The sequence below is a fragment of the Charadrius vociferus genome, unplaced genomic scaffold, assembly GCF_000708025.1.
Source record: "Charadrius vociferus isolate BGI_N301 unplaced genomic scaffold, ASM70802v2 scaffold39, whole genome shotgun sequence".
In the NCBI taxonomy this organism is placed as follows: Eukaryota; Metazoa; Chordata; class Aves; order Charadriiformes; family Charadriidae; genus Charadrius; species Charadrius vociferus.
The window spans coordinates 3854131-3876297 of NW_009650188.1; the positions used below are offsets into that span (position 1 = coordinate 3854131).

The window sequence follows — 22167 nt, forward strand, 5'->3', positions numbered from 1 at the left end:
CCAGCGGGCCGGCTGGGTGTGCTAAGCGCCGCACGGGCGGGGAGCAACCGGCTCTGTTAGGGGTAGGGCAGGTCCTGCTGCGGAGGGGTGGACAGGCCGGGGAACGCCATGGCAAGTCAGCAGAGGGAGCTGGTGTGGCTTTGGAAAGTTCGTCTTCGGTAAAAATGCCTCTGGAAGGACCTCCTCAGCCGCCTCCTCCTGTCTCCTGAAAGGAGACAAAGCCGATCCAGCGCAGCACTGCACAGGGCTCTCTTGCTTAATCAGTACTAATGACCACCTCCTGGATTTAGACACCACTTGAGACCAAAATTGCACTGTTCGCACCCGCCCTGCACAGTTTTGATGCTCGCATTGGAGTAATACCTCCACTCAGCTGAATGCAGTGCCCGCTCGGCCAGCGAGGTCATGGCACTGTCCCCAAAGCGGGGCAGCTTTCACAAGCCATTGACATCACAGAGGTGTCATCTGGCACTCAGTGCGACACGGAGATGATCCAGCCACCGTTCCACACGTGCTGATGTAGAAACTGGGCTCAGTTTCCAGCCAGGCGCTCCGCCAAGGAGTCAGGTGAGTCACAGACACAAAGTGCCTCCCAACAGCCTTGCAGCCAGACACCTCCTCAGCATGGCTGTAACGGTAACACAGCTTGCGTAAGGCTGCTTGCAGTCCCCAAAGAGCTGAGCGGCCTGGAAGGTGTTAGACCATGTCTCCTTCAGGTAGACCACGGCCCCTGAGCCTCATGTTTCTTTTGGGGATGGGGATGGCATCAGAGAGGATCAACTGCCCGAGCAGGTGTAGCTGTCAGTACCTGGAAGTGAACTGCAAAGGGCAGCAGTTGCAGGAGTTCCCTGCGGCCATTCCACTGGATACCAGGCAGCTGATTCTGGCGGCAAACAACATCTCATACCTGCCAGCAGTGGAGTTGAGCTTCTTGGCTGATTTGGTCTATCTGGACTGCAGGAAGAACCTCTTGGGGGATGACCTGGATTTCACTTTCATTGGTGTGGCCAGGCTTGTCTATCTGGACCTCAGCTTCAACAACCTCACACAGGTCACCTTCAGCACCTTCTCACACCTCCTCAGCCTGGTGGTGCTGAAGATCTCAGACAATCCCAACCTTGTGGCCATCGAGAAAGATGCTTTCACCAACAATACCTGGCTGAGGCACCTGGATGTGAGCCGGACGGGCTTAACATTCCTGGACACCAGCACTGTCCGGGACCTCTCCAACCTGAGGTTTCTGGGGCTCAGTGACAACCTGTGGCACTGCAACTGTTCCTTTTTGGACTTCATCACCTGGATGACAGAGAGCAACGTTCATTTTCCAGGTGAGGGCTGTGTGAGCAGGGCCTCTCTCCTCCCTCCTCCTGCAGATTTGTGTGGAACGGAGAGGGACTTCTGTTCTCTTTCCCAAAGCTTCAGCTCACAGCTCACTGTGCCACTGCACGTCAACTGTGGGTCCTATCATCTGGTGTTGCACAAAACACAGATCCGTGCAGTTGGGTTACACGTGCTCCACCCATAAAGAGTCACACTTGTTCACATCCTCAGGGCAGGCAGGGAAGTATAGCTTTTAGCTAGGACATTGCTGCTGCTCTAAAATGCCTGGCTCCAGCCTCAGGAGGTGTCCCTGTGCCTGCGAGTCACAGCACCCCGGCGCTGCAGGGCCAAGAATGAGGAGCCCAACACATCTCTGGGGAGATCTGCACTGGGAAAGCTGCTGCTCTGAATTTCCTGCCTTGTCTCCATCTGCTCTGATCATTTGGTGCTGCTGCAGTACCAGCATGTATGTAACAATCAGTTAAGCCCCCTCTGTCTGTGGAAGTGCTCTCCTGCCTCCATTCTGACCTGCTTGGGGCAGCCTCTCCAGCCCTGAGTCTCCACCGTTCGGCCAGTGTCCTTTTTACCTTGAACACCTCCTGCTAGTCTCATACTGCACAATATGCCTGGCAGGCAGCCCTCATTCGTGCAACCTCTGCAGCAATTCTCCTCAATGCTGAAAACAAAGCAAGGTTGAAAGCCAGGCAGCTTTCATCTCTCATCTCTTACTGACTCGGTCTCTGGGAAAAATTTGGGCAGTGTGAAAGCCAGCAAGAGTTTAGCTGCCAACTTCCATGGGGCTGTGATCACACCCTGCTCTCCGTCAACCCGTTTCTGTGCATGAAGAGTGAACACAATGCCCTTTGCCTTAAGAGCACAGCAGCTGTTGTGCTGGACAGATAAAAATCAGAAATCCCGCAACCTCCAGCTGTCACAGTGCTCCTCAGAGCAGGTTTATTTGACTGATCCTCTGTATGAGACTGTGACCCAATGCTTGGAAGTCAGAGAAAGACATTTTGCTGTTGCCACAGGAGCTCTGGTTTGGGTCCCAGCTGACACTTGATGGTCAGAGTGAAACAGAACACAAGTTTCACTTAGAAAAGTGTCTGTATCCTTATGAATGGGAGGCTCTGTATGTTCCCACTCTTCCTCCTACACCCCAGAGCAAATTTGCTCCCTTTTAAGTTTTCCAAAATAAGAAATGTATATGCAATGCAGGTGAGCACTGAGTCCCACGGGCTGCAGCAGCACAGCGTGTCTCGCTTCTGAATAAAAGCCATTTCTTGAAAAGAGGGTCTCCAAGACTTCTTTCCTTCCATCATCTGGGATCCCAAAATCAGCTGTTTCCCATCACAGTGGGAGATTCTACAACTGGGCCGTGGACACCGAGTGTCCATAAGGCAGGGTAATCACCAGTTCCCTTTCCCAGAAAAACACTGGTCCCAAGGGCAAACCTGTGTTCTGCAGCTGCAGCACATTAACTTGATTTTTCCGAACTGAAAAGGAGCACAGCACAGCACATACTAACAAAGAAAGCTGGGGGTTCAGTAATGCAGGACACAATGGTGAGAACAAGCTGCAAAAGAGAAATTGCTTGAGAAAGCTTCTATGTCGAATAAGGAAGAGCCACAAAAGAGCCCAAGGAGGGAAAAAGGAAGGGCAAATGGAAGCTGGTGTTAGGACAGAACCAAATTAAGGACAACTACTGAGTCTTATTAGATGTAGTAAGCTTCCTACAGACTGTTAAAGTTTTTTATTTTCCACATGCTGGTTACAGGCAGTTATGGAACACTGTAAAAAAAAAATACTGTTCTTAGCAGTAAGATTGGAGATAACACATTGAACTCTGGAATGGGAGAATAAAGCTAATTGCAGGCAATTTGGGAGGGTAGGACTAGAAAAGGCATTGGGAGCAGCAAAGACTGCTACTATGAGTATGAATCCCTGCACTGTGGTCTGGAAAATGGGAAAGCCAAAGAAACCAGGGAGCCTGCAGAGGCTGCTCCGCTTCCCTGCTGTGTCGGGCTTTGCTGTGCCCTGGTGAGCTGCTGTGGGCGAGTCCACAGGAGGCCGTATGCCTCCCAGGACTGGTGTGAGGGCTACGCAAAGCTTTCACCCTGCCAGTAAGTGTACACAGGCTGCACACCCTGTATCACAAACACCTGCCTGCCTTTAGGCAGGGAGAGGCAGCTCCCTCTTCATGGGGACTAGGCAGCCCTAAACCAAGGGTTCTTACAGGAGCTCACAGCTCCAGTGCAAAGGGATGTTGGGGGACAGCCCTGAAATCAGCTACAAGCACATTCCCACCCTGGCCTTTGAAAAGCTGCTGCTGCTTTGCAGAACACCTTTGCCCCAGTGTTCTGTGCTCAGCTGGATTGTGCAGTCTAGGTGCTGACACGAAGTTGCCCAGGTCTAGGTGGATTTGTGTAATGGAGAGATAAAAGCTCTCCGGTTATACTCAGGACAATGAGACATATCAGCCTGAACAACCACTGCAGCTATATCACTCAGTAATATAGGATATAATGTAATATAATAGAATATAAATCCCCTGTAGCTTGTTGCAAAAAAATCCCTTGATGCATCCATTGCATCAAGCAGTGACCACCCTGTGCCTAGCACAGTAACCATGTCTGGTCTGGGGAAATCAAAACCCGCAGAGGAGGGAGAGGACCATGGCGGAGAGCACGCTGTGCAGAATTCTACAGACACCAAAAGGAGACGGTGCTTTCACCACGCTCCGCCTTCGCTAACTTCAGAGGCAAAAGCCAGCATCTGTTTTATCACCACGTATATTACAGTATGACAAGGTGTAGTCATTATTTCATTGGAGCTGAATCACTGATGAGTTTCCTCTTCCTCCCTTGCAGAGCAGGGAAGGCTATGCCTAACTGCAAACCACCCTAGTTGTCAAATGCGCACAAGCCTCATTATTCCAGTATAATTTAGGCTGTATCACTTCAGAAGGTGTTTGAGATTAAAAAAAAAAAAAACCCAAACGTGCTCAGTCAGCAGAGATGAACAGTGCAGGGACAGCAGTTTGCCGCAATGGCATAATCCAACAGGCAATATTTTCCTATGGAGGCAACACCACAGAAATCATTCTGGCAACCTGGCGATTGTGGTTTGGCAAAGAGTTTGCCTGTCTGATTTTACCTAAGCCAAGGAGGGAGAGAGGTGTGAAGTCTGTAGACCTTTTTCAGGAGTTTAGTAAACTCCGTCATCCTTTTTCTAGCAGGACTGCTGTTCATTAATGCTTAAGACACAGGCAAGAGAGTCTGCCTTCTGCTTTTCCCTCTGCAGATGCTGACCGCATCACCTGCTACACCCCAGAAGGCCTGCGCGCCCTGAAAATGCCCGCAGCGGAGGCACAGCTCCACTTCAACTGCCTGACCCGGCTGTACAAGCAAGACTACGTCTTTCTGTGTCTCATTGGCTTCTGCATATTCTTTGCCGGCACCATGGCAGCCTGGCTGGCTGGCGTCTGTGCTGTCATATACGAATTCCACACTTCAAAGGGGGGGGCGGAGGAGGAGGAGGAAGAAGACACAGTCGCTTAGGATCAGCCCTACACATCCTTCTGAATGAACGCCCAGTGTGGGAACTGAAGGCAGGCCCTTCCTGCCTGATTTCCCACATCATGTCTCATTCTAGATGCTATTTTTTTGGAAGTGAAATAAAACTGCAAGAGAAGAAAAGTCTCTGTGCTCCAGTTTCAATCACTGTGCTACTTCTGCTTGTCTTCTTCCACTGGGACTCAGGGCATTGGCAAAATATTAAGGGGGGGAAGGAGGGGTGGGCATGAGAGGTGTGCACAGTGCCAGGCATTTACACTCCCGCTTTACCATGAGACCACAGAAAAGCAGGGTTGGCATGGGGTCTGTCCTCTCACAGGGACAGGGACAGGCTCGAAGAGGTACGACCTGGGATTTGGAAAGGGCCCCAGCACTCTGCTGAAGTTAACCAATACCTTTCTGGCCAGAAAGCCCCACAGAGCTTATTGGGACCAGCCTAGATAACTTACTGGAGCCCTGGGACTGAGCCAAGAACTTTCTGCTGTGGAAAGGCAGGTATGTGAGCAAAGAGATTAAACCCAGGACTTTAGGGGCCTGGGATCCCGTGGGGTCTTGCTTTCTTCCCTGTTACACTGGTGACAGCAAAAGACACCCTCCATCCCCCTGCGGCCAGACCCCCTGTACCTCCACCGGTTTATGAACATTTGGAGAACTGGAAAGTCCAGCTCCAGTTTTGTATCACATATCCCTAAAACTGGAATTCTCTTCATGTAAAAAATGTCGCTTACGCCCTCCAAGTGTTCTTGGAAATGGCTTGTGTTTCGATGCCAAAGCCCCGGGGCTGTATATACAGACCAGAATAAAGGGAGATGTAAGTAAGATCCTTCATATCACTAACGCTGGTAATTGCCCAGACAAGTATCTGCTTACATGACCCAGTACAGCAGCTCCACGTGTGAAACACTGGCTTCTTCATCCGATACCAGCAGGATCTGGTGAAATAAAAGGGAAAAGCAGAAGATTTCAGCAAACATCGTTGAAGTTTGACATACTGCCTTATAGCCATTAAACTGTAGCCTGTGAATCAAAGCTGAAATCCTTGGTTTAGGTGAAATCAGTGTGACAAAAGTGGTTAAAAGCTGACATGGCAGCGCAGTCCGCCAAGGATATATATACACACACATGCTGGGGACACATATGCAGAGCTACCGGGTCAGACAGACATCCCGTTATCACACCCCACCCCCCTCCAGGTTGATTCCGGCCTCACCGAGCGCCGCCGGCAGCGGGGGCGGGAGAGGGGGGGCGGCCGCCGCGGGGCCCCGCCCGCGGGCGGGGCCGGGGGGGGACACGGGCCCGGTCCGCGCCGCGCCTGAAGGTGAGTGCGGGCCGGGGAACCCCAGCTCGCCCCTGCGGGGGCCGGGGGGGGTGGCGGCAGGGATGCATGCTTGTGCCGATTATCCTGATAGATGGTGAAGAGAATAGTGACAACTCCTCCCGGACTTCCCTTTTGTCCCCCTTCCTCCGAGAAAGGGCCCGCAGGACGAGCGGAGCGCGGCGGGGTGCTTCCCGCACCCCGGGCAGTTCGGGCGGCTGAGGCGGAGCCGGACCCCGCCGGGGCTGAGCCTGTGCGCTCGCACGGTAACCGGGGCCGTGGGGGGGACGGGGACAAAAGGCTCCTCCTGGCTTGAGAGAACAGCCTGAGCCCGTACCCGGTAGCCCAGTCAGAATCCGGGCGTGCGTCCGCACAGGGAGACTTAACGGGCTTTGCCGAGTCGTGATGATGACGGTAGCGCTAGGGCAAGCTCTATGTTCAGGAGTAAAAGCAGCCCCCGGGAGCCCTTCTGCTCCAGCTCCCACTCTGTGCCGTGTCACGCTCCAGAATCTCTTGGTTGCGTGGCTCTGGCCTGAAACGTTGCTGCGTGGAAGACACGATACTCAGTCTCCTGCGCCCCACCAGCGCTCGCCAGCAATGTCCTTGCAGCTGCCGACAAAGGTTGCCGACATGCGCGAGGCGCCAGGATCCGGAAACCGCTGCAAAGGCGTGCGATGAGAGAGGGGCCCAAAGTCCCATGGACTTTGCAGCCGCTTTATATGGTTGCAAGTTACTAGAGCAAAGGCTCGCAGTGGAGTTTTGTACCAGCGGCGTTAGGAGTAGCAGCTTTGTAATACGCTCATCTTATTGCTTTGCTGACACTGAACTGTGCTCTTTCCTGCTACGATAAAACCCCCAGATTATAACTTGCCACTGTGAAGATTAAATGCCTGGTCCTCCCTGGCAGGCGCGGGTTCTCCACCAGCCTCGTGATTTGAAGGGGGAAATGTTACCATTGACCTGCTCCACTGGGTGGGAACATGTTCTATTTTCAGTGTGTCATCTGGCAGGTGCTAACCTCTGCTACACGTGCGTGCAGCTGACTTTTCTTTGTTACTTTAAGTTTTCAGTGTTCTTACTGATAATTATTCAGCAAATTTCATGTAGACAAAGCCAGCTGTTGTCTTCACCTTGGTCTGTCAATAATAATCCCTTTGCACATAAGAAATGAAGCCCTCTAGTCCCTGAAGATCCCTCGTGAGGGGTGCTGGTGCTGCTGCAATAGGAAGGCTGTTTGCACTGGTTCCACGAGGTGGCCCATTTTCCCCCACACTGACAGATTGTGCTGGTGGGACAGTGCAGGAGACACCAAAATGTTTCAACATGGTGGAGGCACCAGGTGGAGATAGGCATCAGCTAGGGTTTGGTTTGGAGAGGGAATTGTCTCAGTGCTGGAGAGAGGTCTCTGCTGTCTTCTGCTGTGCTGTACCGTGCAGTACCGTCTTGGGTCATGCAGACAAACAAGATCTGAGGTTTGGGATTGTGCAAGAGGACCTGTGCCAGATGATTGTGGGGAAGGGCCCTTGTGCTCACATGCAGCCAGCAAGGGTGCTGGAGCACTTGGTGTTGAGCACCTCCCAGCAGCATAAGCTCATGGCAGATCCAGCAGATGGGGAGCAGGAAGGAGGGAGAAGCACACCATGCAGCCTTGCTGCCAGCATGGTGTGGTGGAGGCTGCTGGATGCGCCTTCTGCTCCACATTTCCATCTCAGGCCTGCGCGAGGAAGCGCAGAACTGTTAAATGCAAATCACACAGGCCCTGGTGTCTCCTGGCTAGCAGACTTGCTTGTGCAGATGTTGGCAAGTGCCAGCAGCTGCATGTTGCTGGGGGCTGTTCACAGACTTGTGACTCTCGGAGGGTTCCTTGAGTCATAGAATCGTCTGGGTTGGAAGGGACCTTTAAGATCATCAAGTCCAATCATCAACCTAACACTGCCAAAACCACCACTAAACCACGTCCCTGAGCACCACGTCTACCCATCTCTTAAATACCTCCAGGGATGGTGATTCCACCACTTCCCTGGGCAGCCTGTTCCAATGTTTGATAACCCTTTCTGTGAAATTTTTTTTCCTAATATCCAATCTAAACCTCCCCTGCTGCAACTCGAGGCCATTTTGTCTTGTCCTGTCACCCATTATGTGGGAGAAGAGGCTGACCCCCACCTCTCTACAACCTCCTTTCAGGTAGTTGTAGAGAGTGATAATGTCTCCCCTCAGCCTCCTCTTCTCCAGACTAAACAACCCCAGTTCCCTCAGCCGCTCCTCATAAGACTTGTGCTCTAGACCCATCACTTGAAGATGCAGGGGTGAGCATCACTCATCTGGCCAGTGCCTCTACCAAAAAGGTTCAGTTATTATTGCTATTGCGGTGGGGTTTATTACTATTTTATGTAAGGATGACCTTAGCGGTACAAACTAATCATTGCTCCTTTCAGCTCCAGGGATTTCTGAGACAGTTTGTGTTTGTTTGTATTATAATTCCCAATTTACCTCTTATACCCAGAGCTTGCCCATTTTTCGTTTGGGACCTGCCTGCATTCACAACATCCCTTGGCAGGGAGTTCCACAGGTCTGGTCCCCGCTGCATGAAAAAACACCACTGTTGGTTGGCTTTGAATCTGTCTCCTGACTTCCTTGGTGGCCCCCAGCTCTGGTGTTGGAAGTGGCCATGAACAATCAGTTTCTGTCCACCACTCCAGAGCATCCCTGCAGGCACTCACTTGTGTCAGTGAACTGATGGGACTTAGCCAGCCAGGGCTGATGGGACCTACTGTAGTCCTGTTGGCTGTAGTCCTGCTCGGAGCTGGGGGCTGGATTAGGGTCCTCCAGACGCCACCTCCAACCAACACTTAAGTGATTTAAGGCTTCTTTGACAGGAACTGAGCGGAGAGCCCTCAGTTTGTGCTGCTCAATACCCAGCAGGCACCAAGAGGTGAAAATTCCTCAACTCGCCCTTTCTCCCTTCCTTCAGCCACTCCCTGTGCTAGGAGGGCTTGGGTTCATGCCCAGTAACTCTTCCACACACACATACCTGTGTGTAGTGAGCTGCCGCTTCTTCAGTCACACCACAAAATAGTAACGGGCTCTCTTTCTGTGGCAGCACCAAGATGGCTGTTCTCTCTAAGGAGTATGGCTACGTCATCCTGACCGGGGCTGCCAGCTTTGTCTTGGTCACACACCTCGCAGTGAAAGTGGCCAAGGCCCGCAAGAAGTACAACGTGGAGGTGAGTCCTCAGGCCGAAGGAACGGGAAGGTCAGAGCTGCTCTGCAGGGGATATTGCAGACAAGCTGGGTAACGCCTTGCTTATTTTTGGGTGACTTGCTGACGTCTCCTGCCCCACCAAACGGATGCATAAGGGATGGAGCTGCCATTCTGGCGCTCCAGACTGGAGCAGACGGCACAACAGAGCTTGGGGTTTGGCACATCAGGCATTTGGCACCGAGCTGAGACAGCAGAAAGCACAAGGCTTTGAGCTTGGAAACACTGATGGGCAAGAAACCACACAGCCCTTTTTCCCCTGTAAAGGCGGCCAATGCAGCACTGGGGGCAAAGGCTGGTGGAGGAACAAAAGTGACAGGAGGGTGTCTCAAGCTCAGAGGGAGCACGCGAGCCCTATCACAAGCAGTCTCTCAAAGTGACATTCCCTCAGCATCCATCAAGGAGGCTGCAAGCCAGGCAGGGCTGTGGGCTGGGTGGGGACGTCCGGCTGATCCTATCCCTGAGTCAGGGCGATGGCATGCGGAGGCTGCTGTGCCACTTGGCTCCCAAGTGCAAACACTCCTTTGCTCTTTTCCCCAGGTCACTCGGTGAAGTGGCAAGAAGGGGTGGGAGCAGGGACAGCCCCAGGCATGTGCTGCAGGCGTTGGGTGGTGCCTCTTGGGTTGACCTGACTTCTACTGCATGAAGTCAGGATTATAACAAACGTGCCCAGCGCGTATGGTGTGCAGAGCACTGGATTTCATGCTGGGAAAAGCCTCTGCAGCCAAGTGGCACCTCCAGCTGATTGCTCAGCTCTTCAGCGCTGAGGATGGCAGCGTTCTTCCAGCCTCTTCTGGGTGATGTCTGCTGCCCCAGAGGAGACATGGGGGCACGTCCCCACTAATGCTGCTTTTCTCTCCCCTCCGGAGAGATGGGATTTAAACAAGGAGGTCACCCAGTAGCTGTCTGTCTTCTGTTCAAAGCAGGGCCACCTCCATGGTTGCTGAGGGAGTTCAGGAACCAGCCTGGGGCAAGCAGCAGTTTCAACAAAGCATTTATTGGCCACAGGGCAGGAGACAGGCTCTAACTTGCCAATGCAAGTCAGTCTCAAAAGCACTTGTGCAACACTGGGCTCCCTGCAGAGAGGTGCTGCAGGGCATGTTGCTTGCTGCTGGAGAACACCAGGCTCCAGAGCCCAGGCTGCGCTTTCTTATGTTTTGCTGCTGGGTTGTTTTTTTTTGGCAGTATCCAACCATGTACAGCACGGACCCTGAACATGGGCGTATATTCAACTGCATCCAGCGTGCACACCAGAACACGTGAGTACCATGTATGAATGCAGACCTTGAAAACACACAGGACTGTGGAGCAGGGCCTACAGCTGGAGACTTACTGCTGCCAGGTTCTTGGGTTCAGGCTTAAAGCTTGCATATGGCCATGTAACGCTTAGTAGTAAGGCTGTGCTGGCTCTTTACCGTGCCTTAAACCATGAGACAGGGCTGTGAAGCAGCCTCCTCTTCCCCAGTGCCCAGCTCTTTGCTTCCAAGAGTGGATCTTAAGATGTTAGAACTCTTGTTTCCAGAAGATCCTGTCTGGGGGCTGCTGATCTGTTGTGCTGCCCGGCTCTCCCTGGGGAGAGGCCTAAGGCCACCCAGCCACTGTGGACCAGGCTGCAACAGCACATCAGTGGTGGGAGTGCTGGGAGGAATAACTCCTGGATTAGGTGGTGATAAGTATTATGTAGCAGTGGCTTAGGGCACAAAATGGTCAGATTCCTTCTTTCCTCTATCTGTGGCCCTAGCATCGAGCACAGAGACCTTGGAAGGGGATGGTCGCAGCTTCTGCATTTGTAGAGTTTCCTCTTTGTAAGCAACTTGAGCACAAACACAACCTCCTCGCTTTTCTTTTCAGATTGGAAGTGTACCCTGCCTTCCTGTTCTTCTTAGCCACCGGTGGAGTCTACCACCCGGTAAGTGACACTATGGTGTAGGTCTGCAAGACTGCACTCTGCTCTTGCTGCCTGCCCTAGGGGCGGGGGGGGTGTCAGTAGGCCAAGGTAGCCCCTCTGGAGGCAGCAGGCTGCTTCACTAGCCACATCACACATCACAGCTGCGCCCCTTCTGAAGATGCAGTTGTAGAAGGTCTTGTGTAGGGGAACCACAAGTATTTAACAAACTCATTACTGCTGCTTCAGCTTTGGAGCCCTTTCCTTCCCCTAAGGGTGCCGTTGGACAAACCAAAGCACTCCCAGCCTCCGGTCCCTGAGTGGGAAGGGTCCCTCCAACCCTGCCTGGTTCTTCCTAGCCCTGCAGGGTCCTGCTGGGCTTACAGCAGTGCTACTCAGCAGCTGGTTGCATGGAGGACAGGAACCCTTTTCCCCGCTTCAAACTCTTCATGAAAGTGTGCTTAATCTGTAGGAATAAATGGGGAACATGGTGATCTTCCCACTCACTTCCACCTCCAAGGGCATGCAAAGGACCAAAAAAAAAAACCCTGGATTATTTTTAACTGAAAGATGTAGACAAATCATGAGGAGGCAGGCATGTGGGAGAGGCCAGAAACAGTAGCTCTTTCTTTGCTACCAGCAGACAAATGAGGTCCTTCTTGAATATTCCTTTTCAGAGGGAAGGAAGCAGCATAGGCAAATCTGGCAAACTGGAGGCGCATTGCAGCAAGCTCTAAATTAAGAGGCAAGGTGGAAGTTTGTAACACCTGCAACAGGAGACCCTGTACACCAGCTGGAGGCAGGGGAGTGGGGCTTGGGGCAACAGCAGCCTCCAAGATCAAGGCACATGATCTAGCTCACTAATTGGACAGTGGTGAAATGAGATTCAGCACCTGCTGCCTGTCTGACTTAACCATTTGTTGCTTGGGAAGAGCTGTGCTGCAAACCAGCAAGGCTCTGCAGCACATTACACACTGCCTCCCCATAGGCGTCATGGGGCCAACTCCACCAGGCTGACTCCCAGTTGTCCTAGCAAGGTCAGGACCCACACTGTAGTCGGCGGCCACTTCTTTGAAGCAGGGCTGCTGTAAGAGCTAAGCACATGCAAGTGGCAAGTCTCAAAAACCTTTAATGCTTCTCCTTTCTCTCTAGCGGACTGCCACAGGGCTTGGCGTCACCTGGATCCTTGGGAGAATCCTTTATGCCTACGGCTACTACACAGGAGGTAGGTCTTTACCCTGCAGCACAGAAGGTGCTTGGAAACTCAAGTCTCCTGCAGTGGCCTCAGGTCTCTTTTGTCCAGCTCACATCAAGGAGGCAGCATAAAGCTTCGAGTCAGGGTGTGGAGAAAAAAGGGTGCAGGTCCACAGGCTGCTAACTCTGCAGTATGCTCTTCCTACTGATAGGAAGTCTAATAATAATCTAATAATAGCATAGACTGAGGGTAGGTACATGGCCCGAGCTGGTGCCTGCTGTTTTCCCTTGAGATTTATCTCTGGTTCCTTCTCCCTCTTTAATTTTCAGGACAGGCTAATCTTTCAGTGATGGGCTGCTGAACTGACAAAACGTGTTTTTTTCCAGATCCAAAAAACCGAAGGAGAGGGGCCATTGGTTCAATTGCGCTCATTGGGCTGGTGGGCACAGGCGTGTATTCAGCTTGCCAGCACCTCGGCTGGATCTGCCAGGACTAGCTGACCATCATGATGGCTGTCTGGGAAACTAAAGGGATTTTTGTTTTCTTTCAGAATTTTTCATTTCCTGTTTTTTTCTTTTCTCTTCACTCAATAAAATGAAGTTATTGGTTCTGTATTTTCATTCTGAAGTTATAGAGGGTTTTCTTAAGTTTTGCAGAATGCTAGAACAACTCTGGTTTTGTAAGGACTACAGAAATTTGCCCATCAGGCAGAGATGTCCTAGCTCTTAGGATTTTAGTGACCAAAAAGCCTTCTTGCAACCCATTTAACTCACACAGCAGCCACCTTATTTCTGGACCCCTCAATTTATGTCACTCTGCAGTAAGATATTTCAAAGAGAGTTAATATTTATTTGATTGCTAAAAAAAGGATGTAGGCAAACAAGTTGTTAAGTTGTTGCTTCATCATGTTTATAAAGGATAGTAGGCCTATAGGAAGGAAGTCAAATAGCTTTTGCTTACGAGAGGCAGCACACTATCCTGTGCTGGACCTTGCTACCACTCTGGTTGTGCTCCATACTCTGTGTGTGGAGATGATTATCAGGGCCATGCCTGCCCCAGCCAGCATCAGCTCACCATCCCCACAATACTTTGTCCCACCTTGGAAGTGAGGTACAGATAGAAAAAACAAACCTTGTGTTTACAAGAGGTCTACAGGGAATAAACAATCCTACCCTTAAGGCTTTTATGTAGTCAGAGAATAGATAGAGCCTATAGCTACAAGATATCAATGTGTCTAAAAGCTTATATGTGCACGGAGTAGGGTCATACCTGTTAAGGAGCCAAAACTTTAGTTGACTGAGGGTGGAAGGCAATGGGGTTCAATGCATGCAGCAGGGGATGCAGCCTGGGCCAGGCCTCTGCCACTGACAAGCCTCTGGTAACACCTACATGGCTACACAAGCTGCTGCTGAAAGCCATATTGCTGCCTCCTACTTTGAGGTTCCCATCTTCCACCCAACAGGACAGAGCAGGCCCACAGGCTGAGCCCTGTGTGTACATTCCCCCTTGGCAGGAGCACGGTGGCTAAATGCTGCTCCAGCACTGTTGTCCCCCCCGGGCACTTACAATTTTAGAGCACTTTATTGCTGGGTAAATGATCCACATCTCTGGCTGACAGGCAAGAACTGGCTGATGCTCCTTTGAGCAGGCCCGAGAGCCACTAAAACACAGATTCCACATCACCCATCTCCACGCAGACAGTCTTCAGCTGTGAGTAGTATTCGATGGCTGCCCGCCCGTTCTCTCTGCCAAATCCTGCAGGGACAAGCCAGAAGTGAGAACACAGCTCCAGGCAGTGCCAGGCACCACTCATACCCCTTGTAACCAGCGTGTAGTCATACCAGGGAGAACACAAGCCACACACTCAGGTCAAGTGCCACCTCACGGTAGCAATTCTGATCAAGCCCAGAGTAATAACTGGATGAACTCAGCTGCAAGCAAGGCCATGTATATTAAAGCTCGCCTCCTTGCTTTCTCAGTACAAAGTTGCAATCCATTCCCCAGCTTCCCTTTCAGCTCCCAGTGTGGCATTCGCTTCTTAGAGGCATGACAAAGTGCTCCGCTGCCCCGGCAAGAGAACACTCACATCTGCCATCACAGAAATAGGTTCATCACCTGTGTGCAGGAGGGCTGAGCCCAGGGAAGGCCAAACAGAGCTCACCTGATGACTTGTATCCTCCAAAAGGCAGCTCCACAGGGCTGATGTTGTAGTTGTTAATGAAGCACATCCCAGCCTTGAGAGCAGCCACTACCCTGTGAGCCTTCTGGATATCCCTGCAGGAAAAAGGCAATTCAGCTGGATCCCTTCTCATTCACACCCCCCTTCCCTGCCAGCTGACATCCCACTAGAGAAAGGTGAGCAGGTCGCAGTGGTTTTTGGAGCCTGACTTGCCCTATGCTGTCTCTGCCTGCTCAAAGGATGTATCACCTATTCCCAAGGACACTCAAAACTGCATTTGATTTGAGAGGGCAGGACAAGGACACCAGCAAAGCAGCCTGCGGCAAGCGGCCAAGAGCCATCTTTGCATGCTTGCAGCAGTATGGCAGGCTCCTGGCGCACATCTCCTGGAGATGCAGGAAGGCAGGCAGCATGCCAAGCACAGGCTGGAAGGAGTCTGAAGGACAGCTGGGCCCACCTAACCCCTCAGGAAAACCTAGGAGGAGATGTGCAGTCATCCAAGTTCCCTTTTGGCAACCCCTTACTCCAGGCTCTTCTGGAAGAGGATATTTATGCCCATGCCAGGCACCGTAGGCGGAGCACTGAGTTGTTGCAGTAATTCCCTTTTCCTCCCCTCCCCCAGGCCGCTTCCACACCAACCACGCTACCCAGTCATACCTGGTGAAGACACCACCTGCCAGGCCGAATTTGGTGTTGTTGGCTCTCTCTACAACCTCCTCCTCTGTGTCAAACGGCAGAATGGACATGACAGGCCCAAAGATCTCTTCCTTCACACATGTCATGTCATCTGTGCAGTTCCCTGGACGCAGAGCAGAGTACATGTGCTTCAGGAGGAAGAGTTAGCAGGACTGCCTGTGCATTCAGCAACGCACACAGCCTTCAAGACAGCACTCAGCACTGCACAGCCCCCTCGGCTTGGCTAGCAGAGGAACAAATCCCACCCTCCACCTCAAGGCAGCAAAGGCACTAACTGCATGTGTCCTGTCAGACCCTCCAACAGCAGAGATTTCTCTGGATGCAGTTCCTAGGTGCCTCAGCTCTCTCTAATACACCCATACCAGTGCCTGTCCACACTGTGGATGTGCAGAGACAGGTTATGCTGAACACAGCTTTCTCTAAAAGAAACTCAGCAACATCCACGTAGAAGACTGCAGTACCATAAATAGGAGGGATCATACCTAGCACACATGGTCGCATGTAGTAACCATTCTTCAGCTTCGGGTCATCTGGCACATACAGGTCCCCACCACACAGCACCACTGCCCCCTGAAAAAGAGCCAAGCAGAAGGTAGACAGACATGTCCTGGGGCATCCTGCCCAGCTGCCACAGGTCTGGGCATCAGCCAGTACTCCCTGATGGGTTTACAGTCCTGTCAGACAAGCTGTGCCTGGGCCTACCCTGGTCCCTCTCCAGGTCAGAACCACTCACTGATAGATCAGAGTCAGGGAGTGAGACCCATCCTAAAAGTCAAAACAATGCTAGTTTGGGGTGCAAGTGCCACAGGAGCCAGTGCAGTTTGGAGGGAAGCAACCACAACTAGGAGCAGATCCTCAGCTGGCATTACATTAACTTCCATATCTTCACATGGTGTGAATTCCCTCATTTGCAAGTCAACCTTACCACTCCACCAGGGAAGAAACACCTACCTCCATCAAATGCCCCACTGTAGAGATGGGGATTTCTCCCCTCCTTCCCTACATCATTCTTCCTGTTTCCAAATCCTCATCTAGCCCTCCTGGCTTTCACTCACAGTTCCTCTTCTCCAGCACATCCCCAAATTGGCTACACCTAGTCATATACCTAGTGCTGACACTTAAAACACCTTTAGACTTTATTATAAAACCTGGCAAAAAAAAAAAAACAAAAAAAAAAGCCTGGGTAGATCTTATTGCTCTTACAGCAGGCTGTAAATTTGGCCTTTGATCCTTAGTAAGCTCCTTCTGCAACCAATAAAACTGGAACCCAAATGAGGTAACAGCCAAGCATGCAAGGTGTCACCACAACTTAAAACCAGCCCAAACATTACAGATTATCCCATTCTACACACTACCATGCTGGGTATCTCACAACCTCTAAAACTTGGCAACATCAGGATATGAAAAGCCCCGTCACCTCCAATGCTGATTCAGAGACATGCAGTGGGTCACTTTTAATCTAGTGGCCCAAGACACCTATTGAGTAATTCAACCACAACAAAAAAAACAGCTTAACCGAGAAGGCATGGGGCAGGAAAGCAGCTGCCTGTCTGCTTGCCTAACAAGAGAGAGAGACATTTCAGGGCAGTCATGAGGCAGCATCACAATCTCACCTGCTCCTTTGCCTGCTTGATAAAGCCCTGGACACGATCCAGGTGGGGCCGATTGATGAGAGCTCCCATTCTTGTATCTTCCAGAAGTGGGTCTCCAACCTTGATTTTCTGAGTGCGTTTCACCACCTCCTTTGTGAAGACATCCAGTATCTTCCTCTCCACAAACACCCGTGTACCATTGCAGCATACCTGGGATACAGGACAGGCTGCTCAGAGTAAGACACAGAGCACTCCGAAGCCATTCCCTGCTTGGGTCCTGCTACAGAGGCTCTCAGAAAAAAATTCTCCACAGCTGCTAAAACAGCTAACTTGTCCCTGGGGACAAAGATGATGAGATTACCCTGCTGCTCCTGACTGCACTGAACAGTCCATGCTGAACACAGTGGTACTGATGCCACCAGGTGGCAAAAACGCATCAAGTCACAAGCAGAAGAGAACTTGAGATGTTCCTAGAGATGACCCCGGTAAGCCAATTTGCCAGCAGGATTACACAAAACCTGCAGCACATGTGGAGATCCCAAATTTGGGACGGACAGAGCTCCAGAGGGCTGTGGCTCAGTACACCAGACTGGAACCTGCTGCCCTTCCAGAGGAAACCAGCACAACTTCTTCTGACCTCTGTGCACCAGACTGGAGCCCAGGGCACAAAAGCAGCTGCTTTGAGCTGGGTACCAGGTGCTAAAGGGGCTCCACTTCTGGGAAGAACAGGGCATCGGCTAAAGCATGCTTTCCTGTGAAGCCCTGCACTGGCTTCTGCAAGAGCATCCCTTCTGATCCCTTGTGACACTACATAGGGAAATAGGTGGCCAGATGTGAGCTTCAGGACATCCCTCATCATGAAAGGTCACAGTCTGGCTCTGCCACCTGGTTCTCAAACCACCCCGCCACAGAGAGCATGACTGCTCCAGCCCCACGGGCACACACCTCGCCCTGTGTAAGGAAGTTGGCCATGAGGGCTCCGTTCACGGCGTTCTCCAAGGCACAGTCCGAAAAGATGATAAGCGGGGATTTGCCCCCCAGCTCCAGGGTAACTGGTTTGATCCCTTTAGCTGCCATCTCCATGATCTGATGGAAACAAGGACAGAAGAGACAAGTGACCCACTGGCAAAGGGCAAGCTGGTGGAGGGAGGTAAGAGACACCCAAGGGGAGAGTTCCTGCAGGGCACTTCACCAACAACTCTGTCCTGGTTCTGGGAAGGACAAATGCAGCAGGAAGGGCAAGCTGGGTTTCCTGATGTGTTTAGTTCAGGCTAGGGACAGTCTCAGAGGGTTTAGGGTTTGTTTGGTTTTGTTTTGTTGTTTGTTTGTTTTTTTTTAAGATAAAAGCAAGAAAACCTGAGGAATCATTTGCAGGAATTCTCATGCTCACGGTAAGCCCAGAGGACAGCTGTAACTGCATCTGTGTCACACAGGCACACACATGTAAGGAGAATTCAAGGGGCAACTTCTCCCCTCTTTCAAATCAGAATTTATTTTTAGAAGTATTTTTAGGAACTTTTAATTTTTTTTAAGAATAAATTCAGGGTAAGAAATTCACAGAAACTAACCTCTTGCTTAGAAACAGTAGGTTGTATGCAGCTAAACTGAACTATTACTGCCAGAAACACTCACACGTTTTCCTAGTGCTGCTCTGTTTTATGTACCCACCTCCCCACATAGATACCCATGTTCGCAGCTCAGAGACTTTACTGCAATCAAGGGCTAAACAAGCAATGACCAAAGGACTCCTCTGAAAGGACCGAGTGCCCAAGCCCATGCCCAGTTGGCTAACTGGAGCCCCAATGTAACCCTGGACATGTAATCTCCTTGCTCAGACCCCAAAATGCCAACTTGCACCCCATCTTTACAAGCCCCACGCACAAAAGTTCAAGGAGGTATAGACATCCACAGTGCACTGGGAATGGTGGCACTACAGATCCCTTGTGTCCCTGAGTGAAAAGGTGCCTTTACCTTGATGCCAGTTGGCACACTGCCAGTGAAAGAGATTTTGGCCACATCTGGGTGATGACAGAGGAACTGGCCTGTGGCCACTCCACCCTGCACCACATTGAAGAGCCCCTTGGGCACACCGGCCTCTGTGAAGATCTCTGCCAACCTCACCACTGAAATGGGGGTGAAGGGAGAGGGCTTGAAGACCATCGCATTGCCTATGGGAACCCAGACAGAGGCAAGGTGGGGTTAACAGCCAAACTGCTTTAGGGAAAAGAAGAACAAACAAACAAACCACCCCACACAATGAGTTTATCTCAACAGATCCCAGATGATCCCCTCAAGAGAGGAGGAAACTGTTTCAGCTCAACACTGCACCAGTGAAAGGGAGGAATTCCACCTTCCTGCTGGGAAGGGCTGGGGGAGATGGCGCTGCTGGTCCTACACTGCAGACATTTCCAGAGATCGTCCTTGTCTGGTACAAAGCCAGGTGATCTGCCTTTTGCCTGATGCACTCCTGCCCTCTTAGCACCTACCATGTCCCCACTTCCCTTCCCTTTCCCTTTCTGCCAGAGTAACAGGCTGAAGGTTCTGCTAATCTTTCAACACCTCCTTTAGGGTAATCCTAGACTTCATCCCCCAAATTGCTCTCCCCCACAGGATCGTTTGGCTTCAAAGAGAAGCTTGCACAGGCAGAGTGTCTCCATTACCGCAAGCCAAGGCTGGGGCAGCCTTCCAGCAGGCAATCTGGAAAGGGTAATTCCAGGCTCCAATCCCAACACACACCCCAAGGGGCTCTCTCCGAGTGTACCCAAAGGATCCCCCCGGAAGTTGGATGTGTTCACCTGCAAAGAAGAAAAACAGCCAGAAGGTAGAGAAGAGCAAAGCCCCTTCCAGTCTTACCAGAGCCTCAGGGGCCAGATCTTGCTTGTCTCTTGGAACAAGAGACACACAGCTTTTACCCCAGCAAGCTCACAGAAGGTGCGTAAGTGCCCACAGAGCATGGCAGCACTAGGTAGAGATCTCTGAAAATCCTTCCAAGATCTTCAGAAAAAGGAGTGGTCGATCTTTTAGAAAAATAAACAGCAAAGGTGGTCTTGTGCCATAAAAATTACCAGGGAAGACAACCAGCAGGACAGAGTAAAAAGCAAACTCCGGTGATGTTCTCACCAGCTAGAGATCCTGCCAGTCCTGCGTAATACTCCAGGCACTGCCAGGATATGTCGATGTCCACTCTGGCTTCAAAGATGGATTTCCCATTGTTGATGGTTTCCAAGGTGGCAATTTCTTCTCTCTGCTCCTGCGAGAGGCACAGGACAGTGACAACAGGTTAGAGAAGCCTGTAGTAGACAGACGCTGCTCAAGCATGCAACTCCCAAACAAGGCTCTGCTATCAGTAAGCCAGCCTCTGCCATGAGAAATTGTCACGTCTAAAAGGTACAGTCCCAACTGCTATTTATCAGTTCCCCAGTGGCGACCGATCACAGGGGAATGTCAAACAGACAGCTGCTGGGTTTCACTACTAGTCCAGTCTTGCTTAACATCCCTGTTTATCTAAAAGATGAGCAAACATGAACTTCGAAACCAGCTGGCTAACAATGATTAAGATTCACAGAACTAAAGCGTGAGGAACAGCAAACAGCAAGTTCAGAATGGATCCAGAGGACTTAGTGAAGGACGGACAAAGTAACACAGCTGGGAAGCACCCCTTAACAGACCATCTCCCAGCAGAAATATTACCCTGCTATGGAAGTCTGTCAAAAGCAGAAATCTGGAAGAAAAAAACCCAATTTTCTCATCATATACACACATCGGTGAAAATAGGTCTGGTTTCTTACAGATATGTGCCTCAATGGGAATTAACTTCAATGTCCAAGAACATCTTATCTCACAAAGCAGTTTGTGATAAAGCTAGCTTACTTGTATCCTCTCTTTCCCATGTGTATTATCTGATGTCTAAGATAAAAACCAGCATTCCTACATTTTTTATTGCTAAAACAAGACACACTTCAGTCACGTGACAACATTGTCTGACAAGCTGAAAGTTTAACAATGTTAGTTATGCAATTTCAGCTTCTAAATCACATGCCCTGAAGCTTAAGGTTTGGAGTTGTGAAAAGAAGTAGGAGCCCTGCAGGATTTTGACTGGATGCCTTCAGTTTTATGTTTTCTAACAGAATTAAGCTGAGAAGGTACACGCTGGCCTTGAAGAGAGTGATAAGACTGAAGCCCTGCCCAAGGCAACCTACTGTCTCTTCTGGTCAAAGGTGGGTTTTAACTCCTGCGCTCTTCCTGGAGCTCTGGAAGTCCTCCTGGAGGCCCCCAACAGCCACATTAACCCACAAGAAAGCTCACAGACAGAACGACCCCTCTCCAAAAGAGGAGGTGAGTTCCCACAACATACCCGAATAATTCTGGCAGCCTCCAGCAGCACCCTGCTCCGCTCCATGCCAGACATCTGACTCCATATTTTAAAGGCAGCCTTTGCACTCTGCACAGCCAGATCGACCTCCTTCTCCCCAGAGCAGAGCAGCTTGCTTATGACACGACCTGGGCACGTTTTAAACAGGAAATATATAAGATGGAAATCTCAGAAATGGGGCACAAAAGAATACGGTTTATCTTGCATCAAACCCCAAAGTCCAGCCACCTATACCAAGCTACAGAACTTCATGCAATGGTTCCCACTGGTATGTTAGTGGCTATAGAGGAGATGCTGCAATTCACCTCGTCTAAATTAAAAGATATGCCATTCTCCACAGTCTAGTTACTAATTAGCTCTAATTGCTACAGAACTCCTCTGTTTCCCACTGGAGTTTGTTATACTTCTACCAGCAGCTTCAGGACTCCGTTACACATTTCTCAGAATAGTTAAACACCCTCTTTTCTGGAAGTGATTCTGCTGAAACCTTGGCACCCCCAACTAAAACCAAAGAAACATAAAATTAGAAATGTTTAAATTGCATCCTTTGCCACGATCGGGCCCCACTCGGCTTTTCTGTCTGACTGAGCTGATTTCTGCTAAAAAGTCAGATGAGGGACCTGCACTGCAGGAGGCGAAACACAGCCACCAAAACGCCCCGGCGTTCGGGACACCGGCACGGATGGGCAGCCGGCAGGACCCGAAGGCACCCTGCCCCTGCAGGCAGATAACACGGAGGCGACTCCCGGCCGCGGGCCCCGCACCTCAGCGCGGGGTTT

General features: G+C 51.0%; 3 protein-coding genes across 3 annotated transcripts in view; 2 read left to right on the forward strand and 1 right to left on the reverse strand.

Moving 5' to 3' along the window:
• The first annotated feature begins 703 nt into the window (after positions 1-703).
• On the forward strand, positions 704-4880 carry LRRC52 (leucine rich repeat containing 52). The gene is made up of 2 exons (XM_009892917.1): positions 704-1328; positions 4624-4880. Exons 1-2 carry the CDS (start codon positions 704-706, stop codon positions 4878-4880), a joined length of 882 nt encoding a protein of 293 aa, XP_009891219.1.
• A 4430-nt stretch (positions 4881-9310) lies between these two features.
• On the forward strand, positions 9311-13176 carry MGST3 (microsomal glutathione S-transferase 3). The gene is made up of 5 exons (XM_009892831.1): positions 9311-9434; positions 10655-10728; positions 11321-11378; positions 12507-12579; positions 12936-13176. The coding sequence occupies exons 1-5, from the start codon at positions 9318-9320 to the stop codon at positions 13043-13045; spliced, it is 432 nt and encodes a 143-aa protein (XP_009891133.1). The 5' UTR covers positions 9311-9317; the 3' UTR covers positions 13046-13176.
• Positions 13177-13944: 768 nt separating this feature from the next.
• The window catches only part of ALDH9A1 (aldehyde dehydrogenase 9 family, member A1), a 10445-nt gene continuing 2222 nt past the window's right edge, over positions 13945-22167 (reverse strand). The window contains exons 2-11 of the mRNA XM_009892918.1: positions 21371-21555; positions 20137-20266; positions 19677-19811; positions 18988-19184; positions 17962-18102; positions 17038-17226; positions 15907-15994; positions 15386-15527; positions 14711-14823; positions 13945-14304 (exon numbers count right to left, since the gene is read on the reverse strand). Of these exons, the coding sequence (XP_009891220.1) occupies positions 14210-14304; positions 14711-14823; positions 15386-15527; positions 15907-15994; positions 17038-17226; positions 17962-18102; positions 18988-19184; positions 19677-19811; positions 20137-20266; positions 21371-21555 (1415 nt within the window). The 3' untranslated portion in view covers positions 13945-14209. The remainder of the gene's footprint in view (positions 14305-14710; positions 14824-15385; positions 15528-15906; positions 15995-17037; positions 17227-17961; positions 18103-18987; positions 19185-19676; positions 19812-20136; positions 20267-21370; positions 21556-22167) is intronic.

Coding starts and splice junctions, on each gene's coding strand:
- LRRC52 (XM_009892917.1), top strand. CDS start 704: ATGTCTCCTTCAGGTAGACCACGGCCCCTGAGCCTCATGTTTCTTTTG. Junction 1,329..4,623: donor GAGCAACGTTCATTTTCCAG/GTGAGGGCTGTG, acceptor TTCCCTCTGCAG/ATGCTGACCGCATCACCTGC.
- MGST3 (XM_009892831.1), top strand. CDS start 9,318: ATGGCTGTTCTCTCTAAGGAGTATGGCTACGTCATCCTGACCGGGGCT. Junction 9,435..10,654: donor GCAAGAAGTACAACGTGGAG/GTGAGTCCTCAG, acceptor TTTTTTTGGCAG/TATCCAACCATGTACAGCAC. Junction 10,729..11,320: donor CAGCGTGCACACCAGAACAC/GTGAGTACCATG, acceptor TTTTCTTTTCAG/ATTGGAAGTGTACCCTGCCT.